The following is a 19,075-nucleotide window of genomic DNA, read 5'->3' on the forward strand; positions in this document are numbered from 1 at the left end:
AGCCAACATGTACTGCTCGGAGGCATTGTCGCGGAGCCTACACACTCGCATGCCGATAGATTGCTGGCAGCCGAGTATGCAATCAAAGGCGTTTCAAGCCATTCTCGGCCATTTCGCCCTTCTCCTTACATATCCAACCCAAGAACTACTGGACTGTTCTTGACTAGCTGTCTCGCTTGACTAGTTCTTGTTTAAGCTACGGCTGACTGTTAGTCCAGGCGGCTGCAGTGCTCGGCGCCGATCCCCTAAGCAAGGCCACCCAGCGCCGAGCCCGACGCCGATCCCCCAAGCCCAGCTGCCCAGTGCCAAGCCGGCTCTCGACCGACTGAGGCAGCCGAGTCGCCGCTCACTCAGCGCCGCGTCAGCCGAGATCAAGTGCTCCGGTCGCGCCGCGCCGCCGGCGGACCTGACGCAGCCGCCGCGCCACAATCGCCACCGCAATGGCCGCCGGGTCGCTCGCGACGCGTGCATTTCTTGCCCGCCGGCGGTTGAGGTTAGGTGGACATTTTTCTGCCCGCCGGCGGTTGAGGTCAGGTGGACATGTTTTCGCCCGCCGGCGGTTAAGGTCAGGTGGACAAGTTTTTGCCCGCCGGCGGTTAAGGTCAGGTGGATATGTTTTTGCCCGCTGGTGGTTGAGGTCAGGTGGAATATTTTTGCCCAAAAGCGGTTGAGCGGCATCTCTCGTTTCGCTGGAGTTTGCAAGAGGGTAAGAAAGTTCACCTCTTCCTGGAGAGTGAGAGCTCTGAAAAACATGCACCATGTCCCTCGTGTTCGGAGCAAAAATACCCGTCAGGAGAAGTCTAACAGGCGACGAAACAATGCTGCATCCTGCTTGGGTTTACCATGAGTTTAAAGTTCGTCCGTGTTTACTGTATGATCACCAGTGAGTAAAGAACCATATGGCCGACACGGGCCTGCAACACAATGCGAGCGGAGAGTTTTTCGGCTTCAAATTCATTTCCGCCACGCAACAATAAATCGCGCGGAAAAACAACAAAAGTGTCTGTACAGGAAACATCAGGAGACGTGAGAAAAATGGTGATGGCGGCCGAGATGGCGATGGTTGATAAAACGGAGAGAAAGAGGGAGCGGGGGGAAAAGAACAAGTCGGGGGAGAGGACAAGGGAGGAGAAAGGACGTGGGTGAGGCGAGGCTAAGGACATTGAGAGAGACAGAAGGTAAAGCAGAGCATAACACACTTCTCGCGCCTCCTCCTACGGTGAACCTCACCCACGCGTTGTCATCTCGTACTCCTCACAACCCTCCTCTCGCTGATTTGTTGCTGCTGATTGGGGTTTTAGAGCGCGCCGACTACTGAAGGCTCTGGTCGCTCTGACCCACTCCGCTCCTTAGAGCTATCCCCACTGCCTCTCTCTCTTTTCTGCGTGCTTAGTCCTCACCAGCGCCCCCTCCCCCCCCCCCCCCCAACCCCGCCCACGTTTCCGCGGTCGTTCGCTTCCACGTCCAAATCCGCATCCGCTCCCGGCTCCGACAGAAAATCAGCCGCTGTGACAAGATCTTCCCTCGGCGGCGGCCCGCATTGATTGTCGGCTGCTCACTTAGCGCCTCTCCACCAGCCGGAGCGCGCGCGAACAAAACACCGCGTCGCTCTAAACGATAAGGCAGGTGGGGCGGAAGCGCTCTTTGGAAAAGTCGTGATTCGCGCAGCACGAGCGAGCTGTGCTTCTGCTTTGCTCTCAGAGTCCGTGCCGACTGCGGGTCAGTTCGGCCGAACAAGAAATGAGAGCCTCGCCTCGACCGCGAGCGGAACCGGCCTGCAAGTCTTGGCAGCGCCGCGACATCGGGCGAACGCGGGGACGACGGCTTGCCGACCGCTCACCATCCGGCGGATCCACTCCCCGGATCGGAGTTAGCCAGGCGTGTCTGTGTTCGACGTCAGCGTTCGACGTGTCCCTGTCCGCTTCTCCCACTCCCTCCCCCCCCCCGCCCCACCGACGGTGGTGCTGAGCCAAATCCTGCTGAGGGGGCACATCTCACGCGCGGAGGAGCTCTTGCCTCCTCCCCCTCTGTGGGATTTCTTGCGCTCTTCGTGTATTCAGGGGCGGCGCATGAGGGAGCGGTGGGAAATATCTCCCTTTTCCCACAATTTTGGGAGGACTTGAGATTGACTCAATGGCGCTGTGTGGAAGCCGATGAACTAAACGCCAACTTTGCCTTCCCCAATTGTCCTTATCTTCCTCAGCCACTTCCGTCCCTCTAACCCACTCTCACCTCGACTATTTCTCTCTCGTCCTCTTCCTATCCCTACCCTGGTTTGCTTGCCGTACTTCTCCGGCCTCTCCAGGCTTCTCTGCCTTCCTCCGGCCTTCCCAGCCTTCCATCTTCCTCCTCGGCCTCCCGCGCCTGTCAGTGCCCATTTCCCACTCCGCCACTCCCTCACTATCCGTCACACGACCTGCCTCTTTCCCGCCTTTCTGTCCTCGCCATCACCCCCCCCCCCCTTCCCCTTTAATAAAGAGTGGCGGAGTAATCCCCCCCCCCCCCCCCAGAACCTCTCGGGCGAAGGTGCTCGTGTGAGCACTGGCGGGCACGTGCACGTGGCCAGCACCAGCCTGGAACCGCCGCCGTGGAATACGTCTGGCGGCTTCAAACCGACCCGCCAAACAGGTCACGTGTCGTGACGTCACGTACTTTCGTGAAGTGCGTTGAAGAGGGGGGCTGAAAACTGAAAAAAATGACGAAATCTGCCACTCTAAACACACCCACAAACCGATTTTCCCCGGATGTAAGTCCGTGGCGCTATGAGCCCTCTGCAAACGTTTGTTCCCACTACCGTTTCGTGACCTTCCGATGAGTCTTTAAGGCTCGCTTCGGTTTCGAAGATGCGCGGGCGAATGTCCACTTGGCCGTGCATACGCCCAATGTCCCATTTTGAGCGCCGCGGTGCGTCACTGCACACATTTTAGTGTGCCTGTCGTCACCAGGCGCCCAGTTCCGGACCAGAGGTACGAAATTCCGTTACCGAGGTACTGGTAGCTGGTACGAAATTAGTACCGGAGGTACTGAAGCACCAACTAGGCTGGCAACGCCAGCCATTTCACAGCTCTATCAGGAAATGCAACTGGAGCAGCATACATTCCGCCAAAGCTACAACCGGTGCCAGACGAACCTTGCCGGCTCGCCGGTACTCGCGCATCTTAGCCGACTCCAGCAACGGCTTCGTTTCACAACGAAAACATCGTATATTTATTCCGCACGTGCTGTCCGCCCGAGGGCCACGCCATAAATAAGTTTGCCTCACGCCCGCCAGAGTCCGCCACGACCATAGGCGTGGCCGGTCGCCATGGTTACCTGTGCCCGAGCGCCGATCGTTCATCTCGGCCACCATGGTCCACCTGTCCAGCTCGGGGTTGTACGCCCCCACCGACGAGAGGCAGTGGCGGCTGGCCCCGTCGTAGCCTCCCACCTGCGGCGGGCCAGGCGGCTCAGCATGACAAACTCCGCACGACCAATCCCGTACGACAAACCGTGTACAGCGCGCAAACCCCGCACGACAAACCCCGCACAACACGTAAACCCCGCACGACAAACCACGTACGACAAACCATGTACAACGCGCAAACCCCGCACGACAAACCCCGCACAACACGTAAACCACGCACGACAAACCCCGTGCAACAAACACTGAACAACGTGCAAACCCCGCACGACAAACTCAGCACAACGTGCAATCCCTGCGCGACAAACCCCGCCCAAATCCCCCGGTGTTGGGTACGGCCGCTCAACGGGCACGGTAGTGACGCCTACATGGATGCTGTGATGCCTCGCATTGTGGCGTTGGTGACCTGGCCACGTGAAGTGATGCACATACTTGCTCCTGACACAGTGGTTAGGTTAGGGTAGGTTAGGTTAGGTTAGGTTAGGTTAGGTTAGGTTAGGTTAGGTTAGGTTAGGTTAGGTTAGGTTAGGTTAGGCTAGGCCAGGTTAGGTTAGGTTAGGTTAGGTTAGGTTAGGTTAGGTTAGGTTATGTTAGGTTAGGTTAGGTTAGGTTAGGCTAGGTTAGGTTGGATTAGGCATGCGCAATGAACCAAACGCGACGGCGCCGCACTAATCACACACTAAAGTTTTGTACCGCGCCTCCCCATACACCAGTGGTATACTGGCCTTTCCAAGCCCAGCAGTGCTAAACTGATCTCCAAGCGGCATTACAGTGACAACCACGTGATAGTGCACCACTGACCGCCACAGCAGTGTTACAATGACCACCACAGCAGTGCTACGTTGGCCGCCACAGCGGTGCTACGTTGACCACCACAGCAGTGCCACTTTGACCACCACAGCAGTGCTACGTTGACCACCCCAGCAGTGCGACATTGACCGACACAGCAGTGCTCCGTTAACCCCACACAGCAGCGCTCCACTGACCCCCACACAGCAGTGCTGAACTGATCCCACACAGCAGTGCTACATTGGCCACCACAGCAGAGCCTCACTGCCCCCACACAACAGTGCTCCACTGACCGCCACAGCAGTGTTCCACTGACCCCACACAGCAGTGCACCACTGACCCCCCACAGCAGTGCTCCACTGACTGCCACAGCAGTGCTCCACTGACTCAACACACAGCAGTGCTCCACTGACCGCACACAGCAGTGCTCCACTGACCCCACACAGCAGTAATCCACTGGCCCCACACACAGCAGCGTCTCAGGCTGTTCACGCCCCTCGTCAACTCACCGCGTACAGAATGCCGTTCACCACACCGACGCCAACGCTGCTGCGCCGCACCGACATCGGCTCGATCATCTTCCACTCGCCGACGCGTGGGTCGAACATCTCGGCCGTGTTGAGGCCCGTGCTGCCGTCAAAGCCTCCCACCTGTCGGTCAGAGGGGGAGGCGAGGGTCAGCGGGGGAGGGGGGAGGCGAGGGTCAGCGGGGGAGGGGGGGGGGGCGATGGTCAAAAGGGCGATGTGAAACTAGCGTTCACTTAATATTAGAAACTCGTGTGCAGGTGGAAGTGAGTTGGGAGTGGCGGAGTTGCGTGTGGTTGGTGATGGCATCACGGTGGACACGCAATGGCGCATGTTCATAAATATTCATAGAAAATTCATAGGCTTTGGCGGCAGCACTGGCCTCAACATCTCGGCCGTGAGGAAGCCGGTGCTGTCGTCAAAGCCTCCCACCTGTCGGCCAGAGGGGAGTTGCGGGGTTCAGAAGGGTGGGGTCGAAGCTGACGATTCAAAGTTGGAGGACTCTGCGCGGCAAACGAAGATTCCGCGTGGAGCTAGACAGAACCCTCCTCATCCCTCAAGACTTGGGTGCTGTGGGTAAGCTCTGGTCCTGTGCCAAACGGCGAAGAAAGCCGCGCGGCAAGGGACTTTCGCGGGTCTTCGAGATGCTTCATGCAGTTACCTGTTGTACGGCTCGACCACACCCCTACCATGTATGATGCAGTCAGTTCAGTCGGTCAGTCAGCAGTCCAGTCCGGAGCCCCAAAACACAGGCGAGAGGGGACGAGGAGTCACACTGCTGGTACCTTTCGTGAACCGCTAACATCACGCCTCCCAATAGAGCGAACCCCGCCGTATGACAGGGGTAAGGAGGCGAGGCGAGGCGAGGCGAGGAGGGGAGGGGAGGGAAGGGGAGGGGGCTGAGGCGGCATTGCTAGCCGGGGCAGCTCTAGATCGTCCACTCTGACGGACAACGGCGGCGAAATTCCCATGCGGCATCCCGCGCAATGGTGCAGGGCTTCGCATGAGGAGAAACAAAGCTTGACCGGTACTCATGCACTCAGCACGATCTATTTTATAACCATGTGCCATTGTGTGTCCACTGCGCCGCCGTCGTCAACTTGATACAACTACAGCACTCCCAACTCACTTCCACGTGCACACAAGTTGCTGACTTTAACTGAATGCTAGTTTCACACAGACGACAGGACTAAAAACCGTGCCACGGTCGGCGCCCCGTCACTCACGGCGTAAATGCAGTCGTTGAGCACGGCGACACCTAGCGTCGACCGGCGAACCTCCATGTTCACGCAGCTCTGCCAGGTGTCGCTGGCCGGGTTGTACAGATCGACGGTACGGATCCGCAGGCAGCCGTCGAAGCCGCCCACCGTGTAGACCTTGCCGTCCAGCACAGCCACGCCACACCTGGCGGAGGCGCCGCGAAATGCGAATTACGCGGGCGGCCATAGATGGCGGTAGGGTAGGGTGGGGGAAATGCGTGCTGGCCGAAGGGAGTGGTGGCCGACTTGGAGGACCATAGTGATGACAATCGTGTCCATCTTATGCAGTTAATGATGGCCAGAGTAGAGCTTAAAAAAACAAAAGTATGAACCTATGCATTTTTTTATCTGTGTATTGAGCTTATACACCAACTGCGAAGCAATTTAAAATGTGCTGGATATGAATGATTTAACTCACTCTATCACTTTTAGCAAACTCAAACCTGTCATGCAACATCGCTTTACTTTGGGTTCATATTTTACTAAGACAACTCAAAAATGCAAAAGTATGCATTTTGCTCAATGAAACCAGCCTCCGGTACCAGGTCTGACCATCAAAAGTTAATGGAAACACCGCAGGCAGACCTGAGTGCTGTGGGTAAGCTCTGGTCCGGCTGGCTGCCACTAACGCCGGTGAGATTCACATCAGGCACAACCCGCCGGTGCACAAACGCAACCCACTGATCTACCAAGCATGGCAGTCCACCTGACTGGGACGTATCCCTCCGCTTAGATGCGATGATGCTCCCACGCAACAGCGCTGACAGCGCATCCCGTTCACTAATACGGCAACTGTCGGGGCCGTCACAGCTTGGCAATGCCCGACCTTCAGCCGCTACGCCACGACACCCGGACCGACTTAAAGCCGTTTCCCTTCCTGTTCTAATCACTGCGTCCCCCCCCCCCCCCTCCCTAATCGGCAAAAGTGACCGCGACTAAAATGGCCACACCACTACCACATTATAATCGCAAAGATGTTAGTCCCATACGCCGCAGCACAGGCCGATAGCTGTCCCAATCAGTCGACGTGGCAGCAGAAGACCTGCAGGAGGTTCCCAGTTCTGACAGCGTGGGCGCGCCGACCGACCTGCAGCGTTTGATGGGCATCTCCGAGAGCTGGTGCCAGCGCTCCTGCTTCAGGTCGTACGCCTCCACCGAGCGGATGGCCTTAGGCGCCTGACCGCCGACCACCAGCAGAACCTGGTCACAGGTCAGGTCAGGTCAGGTCAAGGCAGGGCACGTGGCACAGACCATGTCACGAGCTGAGTGTCACGTTACGGCGTCATCTATCACAGGTCAGGTCACGTGTCATATGTCACGTCCCCAGCCACGTGTCAGCCATGGTGTCACGTGTCACGTTTCCGGTCAGGTCACGTGTCACAGGTCACACGCCATAAGTCAGGCTATGCTATCATTTGTCTCAGTTCAGATCACGTCCCAGGTCATGTCACGCTCCGCGTGTCTGCTCATGGTATCACGTGTCAGGTCAAAGTTCAGGTCAGGTCACAGGTCATATAAGTATGCATCGGGTCAGTAAACGCGGTCACAGGTCGTCGGGCGACTTGAGTCAATGTTCAGGTCAAGGGGTGAACTGACCTGGGTCGGAGTTCAAGTCGAAGGGCCACAGGTCGCAGGTCAAGGGACCTGGGTGAGAGTTCGAGTCGAGGGGCGACAGGCCGCAGGTCCGGCTACAGAGCCAGCGGGCGCGCCAGTCAGGCCTCCAGTCAGGGGTCAGAGGTCACATGCCACGTCACAGAATCACAGCTCAGGTCACGGATCAGAGGTCACGTGCCAAGTTACAGGGTGGCCACGCAGATGCCAGCACATACGGTGAATACTTACTGATCGAATCTCTCTCCGTGTCATTCGTGCAAACTTCCTAAGACCACATTTGAATTTAGAATCATAAAAAGCTTCAACATAAGATAAGCCGTATGCGGTGGTGACTGGGGATGGGGGATAGGCAGCGATACTACCAACATTGTGGCACAGTATACATATACATAGTACATTAAAAGCATAATGTTACGACTCAACAAGCAGGAAAACCCTACCGCGAGAGGCGCAAAAACCCGCGGTTGTGCACCTATGGGGGGGGGGGGGGGGGCTGAAACTGTGCTATCTGGAACATCAATCCCCTCCCCGTTTAAGAAAACCCGGCGCGCAACTGGCTCGGTGGCGACGCCCCTGCCCCCCCCCCCCCTCCCCCATCCCCGCGTTCCCCCTCTCTCGCCCTCCCCCCCCCCCCCCCCCCACTCTCCGCCCTCCTGCTCTCCCGCCCCGTCACCCTCTCGCCCTCTCGTCCTCTCGTCCTCCCGTCCCCCCGTCCTCCCGTCGTCCCGCCTTCCCGCCCTCCCTCGCGCTCTCCCGCCTACTGCAGCGTCTGCCCCGGTCATGACCCGACCAGGTCTGTCGGTCGCACCGCGCCGGGTCGCGCCGCGTCCGGCCGGCCGTGGCAGGAGGGAGGGAGGCTGGCACCGCGCCGGTCGCGCCGCGCCCCGCCAGCCGTGGCAGGAGGGAGGGAGGGAGGCCGGCACCGCGCCGGCTCGCGCCGCGTCCGGCCGGCCGCGGCGGGAGGGATGGAGCCCGGCGCCACGCCGGGTCGCGCCGCGCCCGGCCGGCCGTGGCGGGAGGGAGGGAGGCCGGCACCGCGCCGGGTTGCGCCGCGCCCCGCCGGCCCCACCTTGGGAAGGCCGACCGGCTGGCGCGGCTTGGTCCGGAGGCTCTCCACAGCCGGGCCGCCCTCGTTCGAGATGGACAGGTGGTACAGCAGCGCCTCGATCAGGTAGTCCTTGCCTGAAGCGGCGGCGCGGAGGCCGGTGTCAGCGAGCTCAGGCGACGAGGCCACTGTCAGCGAGCTCAGGCGCCGAGGCCATTGTCAGCGAGCTCAGGCGCCGAGGCCGGTGTCAGCGAGCTCAGGCGCCGGGGCCGGTGTCAGCGAGCTCAGGCGCCGAGGCCATTGTCAGCGAGCTCAGGCGCCGAGGCCGGTGTCAGCGAGCTCAGGCGCCGAGGCCGCTGTCAGCGAGCTCAGGCGCCGAGGCCGGTGTCAGCGAGCTCAGGCGCCGAGGCCGCTGTCAGCGAGCTCAGGCGACGAGGCCAGTGTCAGGGACCTCAGGCGCCGAGGCCGTTGTCAGCGAGCTCAGGCGCCGAGGCCGGTGTCAGCGAGCTCAGGCGCCGACTGACATCGATGCAGGGACGCAAACATTTCCTGACGCACATATACAGCGCAAGTCGCCCAGACACTAGCGAACCATGCCCACACCGGCAAAGCACGCAAATGCAGGTACGCACGCAGACGCGCAGGAATCGTCACACAGACCGCATGTCAAGTCACGGAAACTGGTACACATACAGCACCACGGCCGCGGGACGAACCCACAGATGAGCCCCGCACCGCTACGCACAGCCACACGCCGTCACACCGTCACACAGTGACTCACAGGCGGCGTTCGGCTGCAGCAGCGGCTCCTTCTTCACCTGCTGCACGAGGAAGTCCCGCGATAGGAGCGGCAGGCGCACCTGGAGAGCACGGGCGTCTGTCGTCACCAGCCGCGCCGTGGGGTAGCGCTAGGATGTTCGACCAGTGAACTGAGGTGGTAGGCTTGCAGACAGTTTGTCTATTGCCAGGTATCAAACTGTTATCTTAAATCATCATCTCCAAAATTATTATCGTACCTCAAAATATCTCAAACTATCGTTTTTATATTCTTTAAAACAACTTTTCTATCACCCGTTTCGTCCACACGACATTTTTCAACCTTTCCCATTCCAAACACAATTCGCGGGTCAGATCTGTCCCCAGAATCAGTTCAACCGCCCAGAGATTTGTCCTCAATCTCAGGGACCTGGTTGCACCCATGGCTACGGCCAAACATTGCAGCGCCGCAGGCGGCGACGCGACAGTCTCGTCGGCTGTCGGCTGATTATCAGCAACCCATGCCTCATGGCAACGTCCTCCACAGAGCATGGCGACGCAGCGTGTTTGCATCGGGCAGAACGCCCGGTGCATGAAATCCGCATGACGTAGTTAGTGCACCAGCCACCAGGTGGCAGCGCGTGTACATGGCCAGGTGCAAGTTGTCATCGTTCTAACACGCGGCAAGACCAGTGTAATGCACGTGCATCGCGTAACGCGCACGCTGCTCGGCGTGATGAGTGGTGTGTGGCTAGCAATGACTTGCAGCTGCTTGGAAATTAAGCCGCGTTTATTTAGCCGCGGTGCGGTAACCCGGCTGGCGGAGCCGGCGATGTTGTGTGATACATCAGGTCAGCCGCACCCGCAGCCATCGGACGCTCAGGTCAGGTCAGGTCAGTACCTGTGACATCAGGCCCGCCGCACAAGCAGCCATCGGACGCATCAGGTCAGGTCAGGTCAGTACCTGTGACATCAGGTCGGCGAGGTGCCGCTCCCGCGCCGGCAGGTCGTAGTTGATCCACCTCAGGACGCACTCGTACACCTGTCCGCACAGCCACGGTTAGCAGAGACATTTAGCGGACGTTCCAGGAAGTACAACGACATCAGTTAAGATACGTTGCGATTTCAGGACAGGTTAAGGCGTTTTTTGCCGTCACCACCAACGCACGGAGGGCGAATACTTGGGCGGGGATAGACTGGACGGAGATAGTTTTCCCGTGATAATTTCCGGCGAGGGCTTGACTGTCGACTGTTGTTGACTGTCGACTGTTGACCGGCGAGGATTGCGGCGGCTGTAAGTCGCCGCAAGGCGACTTACTTTAAAGTTAGTACCAACTTCCTTCAAGACACGACAGCTGATCTCCACATCCGGCGATTGCCAGCGTGTTATCGCAGCCAACGCGACGCCACCATCAGAGAAGCCAGGGCGCTTTTACTAGCGTGGCAATCTTGAACAGAATGTCCAAGGTTCACTGTCCGCCGCCAGACACCGTTAACTGAGCTGTCTACGGCAAGCCAATCAACGCCAACGAGTCTAATGGCTGCATGCGTTGCCACAAGCGCGAATAGTCCTTTCAGAGCACCTGCCATACGATGGCACGGCATCCCCAAAGGGATATTGGGACACACTTCGTTACGGGGGTATGGCTCAAGGCTGATGCCGGTATCCGCTCCGGCATACGTGTATGCCCCCCTCAAGATGTAGTATTATGGAGTCTCCGACCGCCATATCACGCAGTGAAGACTGTTTGGTGAGGAGCAGAACGGGAGTGAGCGCCCACCTTCTCTTCGTTGGCCACCGACAAACGGTCGCAGGAGATCAGCTGAATCACCTGGTCGGCGGTCAGGGTGAGGAACTCCTCGCACTCCACCACCTCACTGAAACACGGTCGAGGGAGGTGAGCTGAATCACCTGGTCGGGTCAGGGTGAGGAACTCCTCGCACTCCACCACCTCACTGAAACACGGTCGAGGGAGGTGAGCTGAATCACCTGGTCGGGTCAGGGTGAGGAACTCCTCACACTTCATCTCTTCACTGAAACACGGTCGCAGGAGACCAGCTGGATCCCTACGTCGGCAAGCAGTGAGGGGTCCCTCGCTCTCCAACACGTCGAAGGGAGTTCAACACTCCCATGCCCCGCGCAATCAACCACCTAGCTGCAACAGTGTCCAAAACTCACCATACGCTCTTACACCGCTCAACTATAATCGGAGTCTCTGCGAAACCAAGCAGTCTGTTCCGAAGCAATCCGGAAGTGAGCCAAGACACGCCAGAAACTCCTCCGCACTGCGCCACCTCTATAGCAGGGCCAGGGACCCCCACACTCCGCCACCTCTTGATGGTCCGAAACCTTTCGAAGGTCCAACGGTGCGTGGGTCAGCACCTCCTCACACAGACCGGCGTCAGAGGCGAGAGATATGGCGAGAGATATAAGGATTGCACCGGCTTTGCCGGATAGCAGCGATTGTGCATCGCTGCTGAACTCGGTCACGTCGCTTGAAGTTTATCCAAGAATTAGTGCAAAGAATTCATTCTCCAGAAACCAGATTAAATGTCGATTGATAGCCTGTCATTTTTTATCTTTTTAGTTTTTGTTCGATTAGCACTCACCTGAAGTTGAGCTCGATGTAGGCATCGGCGTTTGTCTTCAAGTCGATACAACCATGCAGATCGGCAAAAGACCGGATCCCTGTCCATGACACAGGTCACATCGGGTCATATGTCGGGGTCACGCATCAGGTCATATACCACATCGCACATCAGATCACATATCGTGGCTACGTCAGCAAAAGGTCAGGTCACACGCGGGGTCACATAGCAGGTAACATATGGGGTCACACATCCGGTAACATATGGGGTCACACATAATTTCACATATGTCACATATGGAATAACATTCGGGGTCGCACATCAGGTTACATAGCCCACATGTGGGGTCATGTGAGGTTACACGGGTTCGCACGTCACGTGACATGTGGGGTCATACATGACGTCACACGTCAGGTCACATATGGGGTCCCACCTCAGGTCGCATATCAGGACATATAGGGTGCCATATTCATGTGATATATGGAGTCACACATGGTGTCACATATCAGGTGATATATGGGGCCGCACATGTCACACCCAAGGTCACATATGGTGTTACAACCTCAGGGCACACATGGGGTCACACATGAAGTCACACGTCAGTAGGTAGATACGTTGTAGGACACGCTGGCAACAAAAACGCGCTGGCTGCCACGTTAAGAAAAGCCGGCGACGAGAAACATTTTGGCTAAGGACGATGTCTGAGTACACGTCGCTACAGATTACGTCAGAAACTGCACGGCTCAGGGAGACATCAGAGATTTTGTCGGCTCGGAGAGGCTGTCAGAAGAAATGTCACACAGCGGAATATGTCGGATATGTCTGATAACGTGTCACCTAGTCATGCTGTCTGGGATCTGCCGACCACGTCGTTCGACAACTCCGACACGTCCCCAGACATGTCGGCGGCATCTGGTCCGGGGATGTGGACCGCTGAGTATGTCGTGGATGTGGACCGGTGCAACGAGCCTGAGGGTACGTCCTGCAGCGGCAATGTAAAACACACTGCCGGCTGGAGAAGAGTTGTCAGTCTCTGTGACAATGCTGGCCGCGGCAGGATTCGACGGCATGTCGTGTGTGGAGATGACGCATCGACACACAGGTGCAAAACCATGGCATATTCAGCAGCGCTGGTGATGAAGCAGTAGCTGGTGATGAAGCAGTAGCTGGTGATGAAGCGACGAGACTGAAAGTATGAGTTATCGAGTGCCATCTGTGATGCATTGGTGCCGACTTTTCCTGGAAGCATGGTTCTACACTTATCTTTGGTAAACGTGTAGCCTACCCAGAGAGGCGGTGGCACAAAGGTCTCTGATGCGACGCACATACCCAGACAGCACCCAGATGGTACCCAAAAGAGCACCCAGAGTGTCCAGACAGCACGCAGGCATACTCAGACAGCACCCAGGCATACCCAGACAGCATCCAGATGGTAACCAGAGTACCCAGACAGCACCCAGGCGTACCCAGACATACCCAGACAGTTGGTGGGATGCAGGTGACTCTGCAGGAAGTCACAGCAGGCGTCCCTGACGTCCGACAGCTGGAGGAGGTTGGAGGCTGGCAGCAGGATCTGCGGCAGACGCGACGGCAGGCTCACACGACCTCAAGGCACGCAAGCGGCTACACCTCGCGGCGGCCTCCTCTCCTTGACCTGTTCTCCTCGACCGCGCGTCGGTCTCCACCGACCGACCAGCCCGGTGGACTCGCCGGCAGCAAAGCCCAGCACGGGAGACCCAGCTGTAAATGAGTAAATGTAGTTCCGCAAGGTATGTAGTAAAGTAAATGAGTTCCGCAAGCTATGCGCACTATTGGCACCCCGATCTCATGATCTGAACTACGAACTACGAGGAAAGAGCTTCCCTAGGCCCTGTGCGCCATTGATTCCCCCCGATCTCACGCTCTGAACTAGTGCTCTGCAGTCGACGGGGACAGCGACAATAGCAGTACATCACAGGCCGGTCAGAAGCGATCATGTGCGACCCTTCCTCCCCCGACAGCTCTGCCTTGACCTGACCACCGATCCCCTGACCTGACCTCAGGTCAGAGGCGAGCTTGTATCATCCCTCCTCCCTATACAGCGCTGCCTTGACCTGACCACCGATCGCCTGACCTGACCTCAGGTCAGAGGCGAGCTTGTGCCATCCCACATCCCCAGAAAGTGCTGCTCTGACCTGACCACCGATCCCCCTGACCTGACCTCAGGTCAGAGGTGAGTCTGTGCCACCCCATCCCCGTAGACGTAGCGCTGTCCTGACCTGACCGCCGACCCCGCAGTGACCCGGCCTCAGGTCAGAGGCGAGTCTGTACCATCCCACGTCCCCAGGCAGCGCCGCCCTGACCTGACTGCCGACACCCCACTGACCTGACCTCAGTTAAAGCCAACCACGGCTTTTCACTACCTTCTCGTAGGACTGCTTGACTCCGGCGGTGTTCAGATTAGTGACTGCTTGACTCCGGTGGTGTTCAGATTAGTGACTGCTTGACTCCGGTGGTGTTCAGATTAGTGACTGCTTGACTCCGGTGGTGCTCAGATTAGTGACTGCTTGACTCCGGTGGTGTTCAGATTAGTGACTGCTTGACTCCGGTGGTGCTCAGATTAGTGACTGCTTGACTCCGGTGGTGTTCAGATTAGTGTTCCCCCTATGCACAGCTCGAAACGTGGGCCCTGACAGAGCCATTCGCGTGGTCTTAGCGGTGGGAGAGTTTTCCTTCAGCCTGCTGACAAGCAGCACTGGAAATCTTACGTGGCACGCGCAGCTATCCTATGGCCGCATGTGACGAGGGCGCTCCGTCCTGCCGGGGTAATCGACGCCTCCCGCCAGCATTAACCGACGTGATGACGATGACGCATTCCAGACACGCTTCATCCACCAAACAGCGCCGATGAGGCCGGGGTGCTGACCACTACACTGATCAGACCCCGACTCGGGATCCGGACTTGGACTCGGGACCCGGACCCGGATCCGGATCCGGAGCACAGACCCTGATCCGTGGCCGGACCTGGGATCCGGACCGGAACCCAGACCCTGACCTGGACCTGGACCCGGAACCGGACCCTCACCCTGGCCCGGATCCCGATCCGGATCCGGACTCGGACCCGGACCCGGGATTCGCACCTGCACGTTCCCCTCGGTGACGCGGATCTCGGCCGAGTAGATGTAGTTGACGAGCGCCTCCAGTGCCGACGGATCCATCTGCTGCAGCTTGACGCGGTTCTGGCGGCTCTCCTCGAAGCCTGCCGGGCAGGGCCGCGGCGTCATCGTCTGCCGCATCGGCATCCGCGTCCGCGTCGGTGGGCGCACGCAGCTTCGCAAGTTTCGGCGTCGTCGCTTCCAGACGCGCGATCGAACTCGCATCCGCGCCCGCAGCAGCGCACACGCAGCCAGCGTCATTTAAACGTTTCGGCACAGCGTGTGTAGGACGAAACCTCACGCATGAAGATAGCGCACGCATCTGTCCGTTCTCATTGACTGACGGTTCATTGAAGCGCGCATGTATGTGTAGAACATATTGAGTCAGCAGCCAGCGTCAAAGGGCACAGTCCAGTCCGTCCCCGGCTGTCACTACAGCCAGCCTGGGAGATCTGAACGGTCCCGGCTAACGGCCGGCGGCCAGTGGAAAAAAAAAACGATGCCGCCAGAGGATTCGAGGCAAGCAGACTCTGGACGTTAAACAGCGGGGTTACGCTAGGCGCGGAGTCCGCCGTGTCTGAGACGTCAGCAACAAAAACTTCAAACAGCTGGATGCTGCTGTGAGCAAAACCCAACAACCAGCAAGCAAGAGGCCGTTGCGGGGGCTTTCTAGCCCCCCCCCCCCCCCTCGATCTGCTCGCCCGCTCGCCCACATCCCGCTAGACTCACTGGTGAACATCGCCCTGAAGTAGGGGCTCGCCGACGCCAGGACCACCTTGTGGGCGAAGATCTCCCGCGAGTCGACCTCCAGCACGACGTCGCACAGGGCCCTCTCCCTACCGGCCAGAGGGTGGCGAGCGTGCTGAGGCGGTGGTGCGTCTTCAGCGGCGCAAAAACCGGCCCTCCTCGCGAAACTTGTCGCGTTTTCATCTCAGCAAGCGCAACCCATCACATCAAATGGCACCAAGAAGTTTAGTTCAGCTCATACTAGCGACAACACTCAACGCTATGCAACAGGAGTCGACATTTTAACAATAACCGCCCTTCAATACACCAGGCGGTGCTGGCCCAAGCGGCGTTACCGAGCGAGGATTGGCCACATCGGTTAAATGAAGAGAAGAGGCCTAACCTTCCCTTCACTAATTCTGAAATTCTGAAGCGTCTGACTTCATGTCCACAATAACAATTCACAACAGTGAACTTCCAGCTCCGAAACAACCTCTCACGAAGTCTACCACTCCGTCCAATATCTCCCGAGTGTGAAGACAGCAGCCTCTGACACCCCTCCCCCTTCACCCTTCCCGTCCCACACCTGCGCATGGAGTACATCTGCTGGAAGGCGCGGCTGCAGTGGGAGCCGTTGCGGTAGGGCGGCCGGTCCGGCACCGCCTCCCGCTGCCCCTGCCGCTGCGAGCTCTCGTCCAGCGAGCTCTGCGACGCGTGGCGTAGCAGCAGCTGACTGCGGGCATGGCGCCGGTGACGTCACGCCACGGCCGCCGTGTAATGATGACGTCACGGGTGAAATGTGGGGTAGAAAGCTTGAGTGACGTCACGTGATGACGGCAAGTGACACAATACGTCAGCGATGACGTGAGGTAAGGAGCTTTATGCAACATCATGTGACACCGGCTCTACCAGTGACGACATGTGGCAATAAACACAAACAGCGTCACAAATAACCGACATTGCCAGCAATATGCAAAATAATGTGCATGGTATCCCTATTGATACATACCACCACCACATTGACATGTGTCACAGCCAATGACAATAGCACTCCTGCATCCTGACCAAATCAAGCAGAGCCATCCGCAGTGGCCCGGGCCTGGCACCATCACCACTCAGCCATGTACAGTGAGGTCAGAATGCTGTCACAGCATGTGGCGTACCGCCACCGCCGTGGGGTCACGTCAGACCCCTCCCTCTCACCGGCTAACCCCGGGACTACCCAGCTGAACCACTTGTCAACCCCCCCCCTCCCCCACCTCTGTTAGCAACACAGTGTACCTACGCAGCATGCTGCTGTTTGTGTGATGGGAGAAGCCTCAGATACCCTGACATAGGCTTGGCCCCACTAAGTACTGCAAAAATCATTCAATATGTGGCAGTGACAAAATGGACTTTTGCCAATGGTCAAATCAAGGTGACAGGATGATGTACAGTGACTGCAGATCACATAAGGGAATGGGCGGGATGTGCTACAGCCAAGCTCAGCATTCTGGTGCCTCCAAGGGGAAAAATACTCTTACATCTCATGCAAAGGGCCCATGTTGCTGGCTCAATATTTCATTATAGTGGGCACCATTGTGATGTTTATGAACCTGTTCTGGTATCCAGGTTCATAAACATTCAGGTATTTCCACATAAAGGAAAACATAGGAGGGAATTATATTTATGACTGGGCTGTGCATGGGTAGATAATGCTGACTTCTGGAATGGTGCTCCAAAGCAAAAGCTAGTTGGCTGATGTTTTATGATAGGTCATATTCAGGTGATACATGCCCAGAATTTGAGTCTACTATCAACACAATCAGAGATTTTGTAACTGAGACTTTGTTCTAAATGTAAGCACATGTGTCTGTAACTGTTGAATTATTGTCCATGTTTTTCTAAATGCATCCTTATTTTCAAATTTCCATCATTAACCCTGGGCACAAGCCTAAAATTTCTATCTGAGCTTAGATGCCTTTGCAACTGTCAAGAACATCTAGCAACTCCAACATTTGTGTATGCTTTTCAAATGCACTCTCTCTTTACATCTTTTTATCATTTATCTTGTGTCACCAAAACTGTAATTCTGATCTGAGTTGAAAAGCATCCACAAATGTCAAGACAATAATAGTATCTATGTGGCCTGTCTTTCAGCATCCTAGCAGGGCACTATCTGAAGGAAACAACATGCTAACATGGTTACACTAAAAATGAGGTCACTGTGATCCTAAAATTTGCCTTTGATCTTGATTCTTGCACAAATAAATTTCCCAGAAAAAAATATGCTTTCAATGACAATGTAATCAGCTTAAATGCAAAATACTATTGCAAACAGTGTGATGTAAAACACTGTTCATAGTTGCTTTGTTACTCTGCTGTGCAAATAAGCAAAATATCTTCCTTACTTTGCCTCTGTCTCCTCCTCCTCCACAGGCTCCCGTAAGTTCTGCGGGATCATTTCCGCCATTTCAGGTTCTGATTAGGTGTTGAAGATCCAAGAGCTATCTGAAAATTGGTAAGTCAGTAAGCTGAAGATATAGTGCAATCAAAAACTTAGCCAGTTAGAAACAGCCATGAACAATGACAGCCTTTAATGAAAAAGCATTAGAGACACAGTACAAATGCTTTCCAGATCCCACATATTTTCAGTAGAGCACCTCCACACCAGCATGTTCATGAGCATTTATCACCAATGTCAGTATGAATGAGCACTAAAAAACCTTGACTAGTCAAAAGGGTTCTCTTATCACGCCATCAGAGGACCAGTTGAAAAAGACATTCAAAAAGCCCCACCAAACCTTTGAAGTTGTCAAAGAATCATTCACTAAAATCCAGCTATACCCAGTTATCACCCAGTTATACGCCATCTAAAGCTGTCATGTTACGACAAGATCAGCAAAAATGGTAGATCGACGCTTGTACGAACCTTGTAACCTGAACCTAACACAGATATTGCTAGTAAGACCTCAATAGCAACCCCCCAATCTCCACACTTCGCACGACGGTGCGAAGTGATCCAGCGATGCAGTCGACCGTTGGCCAACAAGTTTGTAAACACTGATTCCCGGGGAGACGGTTCTGGCGAGGCTGATGCGAAAGGTATCAATCAGCTGATTGCAAAAGGCGCTCTGTTCGCAGGAATAATATTAAAACACAGGAGACCAAAATTGCCTTTGCGATAGAAGCATAGTTTCTCATTAAGTTGGGAGGAGAACATTAGCTACCGAACTTGGGCTCAAACCCCCAAATTTGAG

At 56.4% G+C, this 19,075-nt stretch overlaps 1 protein-coding gene across 1 annotated transcript in view; it reads right to left on the bottom strand.

The window, feature by feature from the left end:
* The window catches only part of LOC119104515 (ring canal kelch homolog), a 31,757-nt gene extending 12,914 nt beyond the window's left edge, over nucleotides 1–18,843 (bottom strand). Inside the window, exons 1-15 of the mRNA XM_037228229.1 lie at nucleotides 18,748–18,843; nucleotides 18,227–18,326; nucleotides 16,423–16,569; nucleotides 15,840–15,946; nucleotides 15,096–15,214; nucleotides 13,453–13,549; nucleotides 11,998–12,076; nucleotides 11,169–11,265; nucleotides 10,352–10,429; nucleotides 9,413–9,491; nucleotides 8,656–8,768; nucleotides 7,060–7,172; nucleotides 5,940–6,117; nucleotides 4,699–4,839; nucleotides 3,313–3,427 (exon numbers count right to left, since the gene is read on the bottom strand). Of these exons, the coding sequence (XP_037084124.1) occupies nucleotides 3,313–3,427; nucleotides 4,699–4,839; nucleotides 5,940–6,117; nucleotides 7,060–7,172; nucleotides 8,656–8,768; nucleotides 9,413–9,491; nucleotides 10,352–10,429; nucleotides 11,169–11,265; nucleotides 11,998–12,076; nucleotides 13,453–13,549; nucleotides 15,096–15,214; nucleotides 15,840–15,946; nucleotides 16,423–16,569; nucleotides 18,227–18,288 (1,525 nt within the window). The 5' untranslated portion in view covers nucleotides 18,289–18,326; nucleotides 18,748–18,843. The remainder of the gene's footprint in view (nucleotides 1–3,312; nucleotides 3,428–4,698; nucleotides 4,840–5,939; nucleotides 6,118–7,059; nucleotides 7,173–8,655; nucleotides 8,769–9,412; nucleotides 9,492–10,351; nucleotides 10,430–11,168; nucleotides 11,266–11,997; nucleotides 12,077–13,452; nucleotides 13,550–15,095; nucleotides 15,215–15,839; nucleotides 15,947–16,422; nucleotides 16,570–18,226; nucleotides 18,327–18,747) is intronic.
* Between the last annotated feature and the right edge of the window lie 232 nt (nucleotides 18,844–19,075).

The sequence above is a fragment of the Pollicipes pollicipes genome, unplaced genomic scaffold (genome assembly GCF_011947565.3).
Source record: "Pollicipes pollicipes isolate AB1234 unplaced genomic scaffold, Ppol_2.1 Scaffold_6052;HRSCAF=7182_pilon_pilon_pilon, whole genome shotgun sequence".
Classification (NCBI taxonomy): domain Eukaryota; kingdom Metazoa; phylum Arthropoda; class Thecostraca; order Pollicipedomorpha; family Pollicipedidae; genus Pollicipes; species Pollicipes pollicipes.